At 43.6% G+C, this 10,684-nt stretch overlaps 1 protein-coding gene across 2 annotated transcripts in view; it reads left to right on the top strand.

Moving 5' to 3' along the window:
* Window positions 1–6,364: 6,364 nt before the first annotated feature.
* The window catches only part of LOC137374713 (junctional adhesion molecule B-like), an 88,177-nt gene continuing 83,857 nt past the window's right edge, over window positions 6,365–10,684 (top strand). For both annotated transcript variants that reach the window (XM_068041257.1, XM_068041256.1), the window contains exon 1: window positions 6,365–6,603. In XM_068041257.1, coding sequence (XP_067897358.1) covers window positions 6,555–6,603 — 49 coding nt within the window. In that variant the 5' untranslated portion in view covers window positions 6,365–6,554. The remainder of the gene's footprint in view (window positions 6,604–10,684) is intronic.

The following is a 10,684-nucleotide window of genomic DNA, read 5'->3' as shown; positions in this document are numbered from 1 at the left end:
ATTAATAGAACATACAATCGCTGATAGTCTCATGTTTATGGATTACTGTACCTTCTCGTTGCAGGTCATGTACCCAAACCTTTTGACCACTGTTTAATTTGAGTAAGCTTCTCATTCAAAATCTCCTATTGTAATTCCAGGTTTGTTTCCTTCTGTAGGAGTTTTCTCTTTCTCGAACTTTCTCGTAGTCTTGCGTCTTCAATCCTGGCACTAATTGTTGAGGCAATACTGGAAGCTGTGTTCTTAACTTACATCCCATTAGTAATTCTGCTGGTGATAATAAGGAATTGTTTACCTTTGTTTGCTTGACTTCGGTTACCTTTTCAATCAACTGCAGTTCCAAACATGTATTCCTGCTCAGTAAAGAAAATTCTTGATTGTAGAAGACATATAAGGTCTTGACCAGTTAGTTGTCTCTATGCTGAAGAGTTGCTTGGAGTTTGCCTTTTACTCGCAGTTGTGCCCTGCCTGGACCATGTAACTGTATATCAGTCGGTTGCAGGTAATGTCTCTTCACCCAAGGTTCTTGGTCATGCAATACTCTGATGGAAATCACACCTGCCAAATGGAAACATATTAATTTTGTCATGAGACACCATTTGAAACTTTTTTACTGGACATTGCAAAGAACTTGTTTAAAAAAAATAGAGCTGAGCGGCTGAAAACATAGTTGCACATTTGCATTCTGTGAGACATGAATGGAGAGACAATGGAAGTGCTCCTTGATTCAATTAACAAGATTAGTCTAGACAATATTGATGATCAACATCCTTTGTCGGTGTAAGAGCCAGAATTCCCCCACCCCCCGCCCCCCCGCACCACCCCCCCCACCGAGTATGTCTGGAAAGCTTTGAAATCTAACAACCCTCCCAGAAGCTGCTGTTTCAAACAGAGATGGTCACTTGACCTACCTGCTGGTAAGACTGAGGCTTTTTGAATTGTGCCTCACAGAAAGGAACAGACTGCAATTCGAACACGAAGAAGGAAGACTTCTCTCTCTGTCTCTCTCTCTCCAGCAAAGCTCCAGGAAAAACTACAATGGCAACATCTATGCTTCAAAACTAAAGACAAAGCCTCTCTTCGGCCTTCTGGTACCAGAGAAGCAAGCTTGAAATTCTGAACTGAGGCCCAGGGAGGACTCCAAGACCTTAACTTCAATTGAGGACATTGTATCAAGGACATTACCACCCAGTAACTGAATTCCATTTATTATAAACTCAACCATATGGGTGGAGCTGACTCCACTACTAGGAGTGTACTATAGACCCCCAAATAGTGAGAGGGAGATAGAAGAACAAATATGTAGGTAAATTTCTGAGTGCAAAAACTATAGGGCAATAATAGTTGGGGATTTCAACTGCCCTAATATCAACCAGGAAACAAACAGTGTGAAGAGCACAAAGGGCACAAGATTCTTGAACTGCATTCAAGAGAACCTTTTTAGCCAGCACTTTACTAACCCAATGAGTGGGAGCGCAATTCTAGATTTAGTCTTCAGTAATGAAGCTGGGCAAGTGGATGAAGTAACAGTGGGTGACCATTTTGGAGATAGTGACCATAATACAGTTAGTTTTAGCATAATCATGGAAAAGGACAAAGATAAAACAGGAGTAATAGTTCTAAATTGAAGGAAGGCAAATTTTATGAAACTGAGAGGTGACCTGGCGAAAGTGGACTGGATACAGCTACTTGAAGGAAAATCAGTGGCAAACCAATGGGAGGCATTCAAAAGCGAGATACTACAGGCACAGTGTAGGCATGTTCCCACAAAGATAAAGGGTGGTACTGCCAAATCTAGAGCCGCCTGGTTATCTAGAAGTTATCTAGAGGGTAAGTTAAAGCAGAAAAAGAAAGCTTATGACAATCACAAAAATCTTGATACTTTAGAAAGCCTAGAGGAGTATAGTAAGTGCAGGAATGAAGTAAAAAAGGAAATTAGAAAAGCAAAGAGAGGACATGAAAAATTATTGGCAGGTAAAATCAAGGAAAACCCAAAGATGTTTTATGAGTACATTAAGAGCAAGAGGATAACTAAGGAAAGGGTAGGGCCTATCAGAGATGTACAAGGGAACTTATGTGTGGATGCAGAAGATGTGGGCAGGGTTCATAATGAGTTTTCTGTCTCTGTCTTCACAAAGAAGAGGGTTGATGTAGACATTGTAGTTAAAGAGGAGGAGTGTGAAATATTAGATACGATAAACATAATGAGAGAGGAAGTATTAGAGGGTCTGACATCCCGGATAAATCGCCAGGGCCAGATGGATTGCATCCCAGGTTGTTAAAGGGAGCCAGGGAGGAAATAACGGATGCACTGAGGATCATCTTCAAATCCTTACTAGATACAGACGAGGTACCAGACGATTGGAGGTCTGCAAACGTTGTACCATTGTTTAAAAAGAGTGCGAGGGGTACGTCAAATAATTATAGGTCGGCCAGTCTGACCTTGGTGGTGGGTAAATTGCTAGAATCTATTCTGAGGGACAGGATAAACTGCCACTTAGAAAGGCACGGATTAATCAGGGGTAGTCAGCATGGATTTGTTAAGGGAAGGTCGTGTCTTACTAACTTAATTGAGTTTTTTGAGGATGTAACAAGGAGGATTGATGAGGGTAGTGCAGTGGATGTGGTCTACATGGATTTTAGTAAGGCATTTGACAAGGTTCCGCATGGCAGACTGGTCAGTAAAATGAAAGCCCATGGGATACAGGGAAATGTGGCAGGTTGGATCCAGAATTGACTCAGTGACAGGAAACAAAGGGTAGTAGTCGGATGTTTTTGCAAATGGAAAGATGTTTCCAGTGGCATTCCACAGGGCTCAATGTTGGGTCCCTTGCTGTTTGTGATATATATTAATGATTTGGACTTAAATTTGGGAGGCACGATTGGGAAATTTGCTGATGACACAAAAATTGGCCGTGTAGTTGATAGTGAAGAGGATAGCTGTAGACTCCAGAATGATATCAATGGTTTGGTTGAGTGGGTGGAAAAGTAGCAACTGGAATTCAATCCAGAGAAGTGTGAGGTAATGCATTTGGGGAGGGCAAATAAAGTGAGGGAATACACAATAATCGGAATGATATTGAGAGAGATAGAAGAAGTGAGAGAACTTAGAGTGCATGTCCACAGGTCCCTGAAGGTGGCAGGACAGGTAGATAGAGTGGGGAAGAAGGCAAAAGGAATGCTTTCCTTTACTGGCCGAGATATAGAATACAAAGGCAGGGATCTAATGCTGGAACTGTGTAAAACGCTGGTTAGGCCACAGCTGGCGTATTGCATACAGTTCTGGTCACCACATTATAGAAAGGGAATAATTGTTCTGGAGAGAGTACAGAGTAAATTTACAAGAATGTTGCCAAGGCTTGGAAGTTGCAGCTATGAGGAAAGATTGTATAGGCTAGGGTTGTTTTCTTTAGAACAGAGGAGGCTGAGGGATGACTTAATAGAGGCGTACAAAATTATAAGGGGCCTAGATAGAGTAGACAGGAAGGACCTATTTCCCCTAGCAGAGAGGTCAATTACCAGGAGGTACAGATTTAAGGTGATTGGTAGAAAGATTAGAGGGGATATGAGGAAAAACGTTTTCACCCAGAGGGTGGTGGGTGTCTGGAATTCACTGCCAGGAGCGATGGTGGAGGCAAAAACCCTCAATTCTTTTAAAAGCTACCTGGACATGCATCTGAAGCGCTGCAAGCTGCAAGGTTATGGACCAGGTGCTGGAGGGTGGGATTAGATTGGCCGGCTAGTTTTTTCGGCCAGCACGGACCCGATGGGCTGAATGGCCTCTGTCTGTGCCGTAACTTTTCTATGGTTCTATGGTTCTAAGTTCAGCCTGTCTTACAATTTGAATGGCCTTTTCCAGTGTAAGGTCTTCCTTGGATTGCAACAGGTCTGACAAGGACAATGATTATTTCTGCCTTTAATTCATTGTATTCGCAACCTTCTGCCAATCTATAAAGGTCATTAATATAGGAGTATACAGATTCACCAATCATCTGAGCCCACTTATTAAATTTGACTCTTTCCAAGATTTTATTGGTTTGGAGATTAAACTATTTATCAAAGGCTTGGAGTACCTCTTCGAATTTATCGATAGCCTCGTTAATCCCTTGTCGGACAATTACGTCAAGCGCTATTGCTCCTACTGAACGCAGGAGGGTGTTCACTTGCTCCACATCAGATTTGGTATGGAGATGAGAAGCAATTCTGAGCCTTAAGAACATTTTTCTTCACACTAGCCAACTTTGGGCCTGTTTGGGACATTCTTTATTCTGGAAACTCTCCAGCATTCCCAATTTTGCATCCTGTTACGACCAGGTGAGAAAGATGTCTAGCGGTCTGTTACTATCTTCACCTGGTCTTAGTGTAACAGGGTTTAATTTTAAACACACTGTGTTTTGAGCTCCCACTTTGTTAATCCTTGTTCACAACTTTCCAATTTTAAAGCAAAGAAATTAGGACAAACAGGCTTTCTTTGGTTTAAAGAAGAAAGATGAAATTTATTAAACCTTAAACTTAAACTCTAATCCAGTTAACACTTACGGATATACAACGCGCCCACGCCAGAGTTCCACGCAGCTGTGGTGTGGTGTGAGAGGCTGCAGAGATCTTCACAGACCCTTATGCCGGTAAGTAGTTTTCTTAATGTCCCGGGCCAGTATTTATCTTTAAATATCTCTGTTGTTCCCCTGGTGTTTCTTCTAAAGGAAAAGAGGTCTTCAAATTCTCCGTTGCGTTGTTGGGTTTGTATTAGTAACGTTGTAGGTTGTTCTAAAGTCTTAGACTCAGGTAAAGGTTAACTAAAAATTCTTCATTATTTACAGTTACTATGTACACTCTCTGCAAGCCACCTAAGCTAGCATCCTCTGTGCTGCTATGATATGACTGTTACATCATCCCTCATACAGTGGGAGGGGTGTCTCTCACTGTCTTGGGTATTAACCCTTTATACCCTTATACTACACCTGCCATGCACTAGCTACTGGATGTTCCTTGAGAATGACCAGGAATCAATTTGGGAAAGAGTAAGAAGTGTGAAACTTGCCATCAAGGTAAAAAAAGACTTACATTTATATAGTGCCTTTCACCACCTCAGAATGTTCCAAAGTGCTTGACAACCACCTAAGTACTTTCGAAGTCTAGTCACTGTTGTAATTTAGGAAATGCAGCAGCTGATGTATGCACAGCAAGCTCCCACAAACAGCAATGTGATAAGGACCAAAGGTCACAATTTTAAATTGTATAAGGTCAGATCAAGGTTAGGTGTCAGGAAGTGGTTCTTTTTCCAGCTGCTGGAACAGGCTGCCAGCTCGTTTGATGGACATCGTATAGTTGAATTCCTTCAAGCAAAAGCCGGAGCTGTTTCCGGCTGGGGAAGAGATCACCTTGTACAAAAGGGTAGGTACTTCAAGGAATTATCAGGGCCAGAGTAGTCTCCTGGACTAGTCTCGATTGTCTCGGGCAGCTGGAGAGTAATTTCCCAGAAATTTTTCCCCAATTTGGCCTGTGTTTTTATTTGGATTTTCATCTCTCGCATGAAATCACATGACTTTCAAGTAAGGTGGAGAATGTACAGATGGAAAGTGTTAAGGTATTAGATCAGCCATGATCTTACTGAAAGGCTTGAGGGGCCATATGTCTTACTCCTGCTTCTATTTCTTATGTTCTGTTGTGATGCAGAAGACATCACAATTGCGTGGAACTAGAGCATGGCTACCCGACCCGAACCCGATGGGACCCAACAACATATGTCGGGTTTGGGTCAAGTCAGGTCGCTCTTCCGGGTCCGGCATTCGGGCTCGGGTAGGGTCGGGTCAGACACGCTCTATCACCACCTTCAGTGCGTGGCTTCAATGTTCATGTACTTTTTGGACTTGAAAGGTTGTTTAGTCACAGTTTTTTAAGCTTGTTCAGATAAGCAACAAAGTGAAAAACGGAAGCTAGGTTAACTGATGGTCGGGTCGGGTCGGGTCAGGCATGAGAAAAAATGTAAGGACTCGGGCCAGGTCGGATGTGGTTCTGTCGGGCTCGAGTCGAGTTTCATTTGCAGACCCGAGCCGGCCTTTATGTGGAACAGACTGGATGGAACCAGAGGGTCTTTACTTGTTCGTCGCTGCTTGTACTTTCATTGGGTGGAGTTTTGCACCTTAGGCTTTGTTGCTACCCTGTGCTGCATCAATTTTATTTTTCCAAATAGCTCATTGAACAAAAGGTAAGAGTAGCTCCAGGAAAGCGAAAGCCCCGAGCAGTCTAATACTTGGAGGCAGGAGGTGGGCAGAGGGACGAGTGCTGTCAGTGGCGCCTGGGAAGAGTCGGGCAGTGGAAACTCCGGGCGCTAGGACCCAGCGAGCGCTGCTGTGTTGGAGGACGGAGAATGAAGCAGTCTTGACAGGCGGAGAAGAAGCAGCAGCAGCAGCAGCAGCAGCAGCAGCACTAAACAGTTCGAACAGTCCCAGCTCCCATTCCACTGCACACAGGGGGAACAACCATCGGGAAGCCTCCCAAAAAAAAAAAAGTTTTGGGGGGAAACTTTTTGTTTTTGTCTGACGGGCAGTAACATGGCGAGAGTTGAAGTCTTTCTGTTTTCCTTCAGCCTCCTGCAGCTGAGTAAGTACTTTACAAAGTCCCTTTAACTTTGTATTCAGAGCCTCTCCCCAACACCTCCCCCACCAACCCCATCAGCTCTTTTGTTCCTAACGGTTTCCTTTGCCAAGAGTTGTATTCCTAAAGTCACCTTGAATCTGGGGGGGATGAGTTAGCTCCTGGTTACTCCTTGACTGTTGGCAGCTTCATGGATTCTGATTCATTTATTTGGGATCCATCCCTGATGTTGTTGATTTTTCCCCCCCGCCCCCTTTATCAATGTCCCCAAGGACTTGGGAGAGAGGCCTCCATAAATGTTCCTTTAGTTTGGGCCAAGAGGCTCTGAATAGAACACTCTGGGGAAAACAAATAAACTTTCGTGCAAAAGTTAAAGTTGTTTTTAAAACCCAAATTCCCATTCTGCAGCTGTCAACAGTGGGAATTTAAAGGGAGATTGCGGGGGGGGGGGTGGGGGAGATGAGAATGCTGGAAATCTGGAATCAAAACTGAAAATTCTGGAAATGTTGCCATAGTTCTGAAAGATGGGTTAATCCCTTGTCAGAATGCGCCCCTCAGTTCAGACAGAGTACCTCCTCCCATACAGAAGTGGGAGAGGGTGGGGGGGGGGGGGGGTGCGGGGTGTTGGCTGTTGAGCACTTTCCAGCTTGGAGATAATACCGTGACATTAAGCAAAAGGAAAAAAGGGGGACTAATGCAGAGGTTGGGGAGTGGGTGGCGTGAAGGAATAGTCAAAAAGAGGGGTTCATAGGCTTTTGAAAGGGGGAATGGTCTAATCAGTCTCATAAGATCCTGGTGGTATTATTGTGTGTTTCCAGCATTTTCTATTTTAAAACCTGGGAATGACTTGTGTTGCCCAGATTCTGGCTGAATAACACAATTCCTTTTTTTTTTTCTCCTGAAAATGTTCTTTCCATGTAACTGGCAGTTGTCCAATTCTTATCCTGGCCCTTCTGCTCTATATTTATATAATTTGTCTTAAACAAGCTAATGCTGTGAAATAATCCTCAGGTTAAGGCAGCGATTGCAGATCGAGCAAGGCCTCGGATTTAATCTTCCAGCAGGCCAGCGATCAGTTGATCCCAGCCAAGGTAGTGATTGGGGTGCTACAGTTGGCGTCAGTACTCTTAATTTAGAGGGGGGAAGAATATCCCACTCCTGATCCAATCACCCTGGAGTGTGTGTACTGGGTAAGAAAAGCTTATGTTACAATGAAGTACTGGAGAAACTGGTTCTTAACCATTGAAAGGAAACATCTGAGAAGGGATATTATAAAGTGTGTGTATTGTGAAGCTCAACTGCGTGGGACAGCCTGGGAGAACCAATATGTCTCTCATATTTTATATACTCATATAGATGTAAAGAAGATTATAAGGGATTGGGAAGAGCTAAATCTGGGAAATTATTTTAAATTAGAAGGATAGTTTCCACTCCAGTAACTTGAGCACAAAATTTAGACTGGCAGTAGCGAGGGAGTGCTGCACTGTCGGAGGTGCCGTCTTTCAGATCAGATATTAAACCGAGGCCCCAACTGCTGTCTTAGGGGGACATAAAAGATGCCACCACACTATTTTGAAGAAGAGCATGGGAGTTTCCCTGGTGTCCTGACCGGTATTTATCTCTCCATCAACATCACTAAAACAAACTGCCCGATCATTACCTCATTGCTGTCTGTGGTAGCTTGCTGTGCACAAATTGGCCGCTGTGTTTCCTACATTACAACAGTGACTACATTTCAAAAAGTACTTCATTGGGTTGTAAAACGCTTTGGGAGCTCCTGAGGTTGTCAAGGGGGCAATATAAAAATGCAAGTTCTTTCTTTTGATTCATGGGCTTAAAGTAGTAAAAGGCAAATTTGGAACCAATGTCAAAGCAGCAGTGAAAACCCTGGTATCTTTTAAGTAGCAGTGGGATGTTTCAGTGGGCAGGATGTTCGGATCCTACTGCATGGATGCGCGAGTTGGGTCAAATGACCTTCCTCATCCTGCAATTAGTTCAGATAGGCTCCTGGCATCACAGTGTAGGCCCACGCATGAATGATGGCATCCTGTACACGGCACAGATGGTCTAATGGGGACAGAGTCACAGACCAAGAAGCCATAGGAGCGAGGGAGGTGGTGGCAGGGAGGCGGTTAGTGAGGGTGGAAACAGAAATGTTGGCGGGAGAATAGAAGTAAAACAGATCTTGATGTCAGGCAGCTGAGCTACAGGAAGTGCTTGCAGTCCCTGATTGCTAATCTTTGATGAGGCTGAATGGGATGGGTGAGCATTTCTTTGAGGAAAAGGCAACATCAGAGATGGTCACCCTTCCTCCCCGCCCCCCTGGCACCTCATGTTCACCATCCAGTCTCTGGAAGCAGGATGATGGAAGTAAGTCTGCTGCTCTCATTGTCCTGGGGTAATACATGGACACCAAAGAAGGGGTCGGAAACCTCCTTCAACATATGTCGTACAGCACAGGCACAATGGGCCGAATGACCTCCATCTTTGCTGTATCAATTCATTTCTGGAGATTCGCATTAAAACTGGAAAAAATCTTTTTGAAAACCTGAGTTTTTAACTAAATGACACTGTTTACATCTCTCAGGAATGGCATTTTAAAGAAAATAATTTTCTCGCCAATTGTTCCCCTTTAGTGCTAGTGCCTTGCTGGGATTTGGTTCCATGGGCACTAGCATCTCAGTGAGTTCTTTTCAAATGCATTCTCTGGATGTAGGTCTCCCTGGCAATGCCAGCATTTATTGCCTGTCCCTATTTGCCCTTGAGAAGGTGGTGGTGAGCCACCTTCTTGAACTGCCCTAGTCTGAATGGTGAAGGCACCCACAATGCTATTAGGGAGAGTATTCCCGTATTTTCATCCAGCAACAATGAAAGAATGGCAATATATGTCCAAGTCAGAATGGTTTGTGATTTGGAGGGGAACTCTGAGGTGGTTGTGTTCCCTTACACCTGCTGCCCTTGTTCTTCTAGGTGGTAGAAGTTACCGACTTAGGAAGTGTGTGAGCCCTTGGCTTTGAGTAGTGGTAGGCTTATTAACTGTGGAGGGCATCACATTTCAGCCCAGTGATGTACTGTCCAGCAGGGTCAAAGGATAGTGATCAGGATTGGGGACCCTGGCTGAACAGTCTTTACCCTAAATCCTCTTGTAGCAACTGTACCACCAACTAACTCCAAATAGGCTGGTGGGACCTTCCTAGTCTTTACTGCTCAGCTACTCGCTGGCCAAACTTGTTGTGGGGCTACTTTATCATTGAATCATAGACAATAGGAGTCCATTTGGCCCAAAGTGCCTGTACCGGCTCTTTGAAAGAGCTATTCAATTAGTTCCACTCCTCTGCTCGAGCCCTACAAATGTTTCCTCTTTTAATATGTTTATTTTTCTGAAAAGTTCAGAAAGAGTTTTTGTTTTTTTACATCCCTGTTAGCTTGATTCTCTCTTGACCTTGGCAGACTGCCAACCAGTGCAGCAGTAATGATATTAGTTCCAGTACATGGACAGTAACACGTACTGTGTATATTGCCCCCCTCTATTGGCTGCAGCCCATGTTCCTCTTACTGTCTGGCAGTCTTCACCTGTTATAAAGACAAAAAAGATCTTGTATTGATAGAAATTTCTTGCATTTATAGAGTTCTGCATTTATGAAGGAAAATAAGGAGAGGCAATATAAACTAAATGGTACAAATTTAAAGTGGGTGCAGGAAAAGAGAGACCTGGGGATATATGTGCACAAATCAGTGAAGATGGTAAGACAAGTTGAAAAGGCTGTTAAAAGCGTACAAGACCTTTAGCTTTATACTTAAGTGCACTGAGTACAAAATCAAGAAAGTTATGGTAAACCTTTATAAATCTGGACTATTGCGTGCAGTTCTAAGCATCATAATTGCAGAAGGATGTCAAAGGCTTTAGAGAGGATGCAGAGAGTATTTACTACAGTGGTGCCAGGGATGTGGGACTTCAGTTATGCAAAGAGACTAGAGTCACAGAAATTGTTCTCCTTGTAGCGGAGATTTAATACAGGTGCTCAAAATTATGAGGATTTTGATAGGGAGAAAGAGTTTTTATTCATTTTCAGGGTCAGTAACCAGA

This window comes from Heterodontus francisci, chromosome 10, assembly GCF_036365525.1.
Source record: "Heterodontus francisci isolate sHetFra1 chromosome 10, sHetFra1.hap1, whole genome shotgun sequence".
Lineage (NCBI taxonomy): Eukaryota > Metazoa > Chordata > Chondrichthyes > Heterodontiformes > Heterodontidae > Heterodontus > Heterodontus francisci.
Note: the sequence above shows the minus strand (reverse complement) of the source record. Positions and strands in the feature narration are given on the sequence as shown.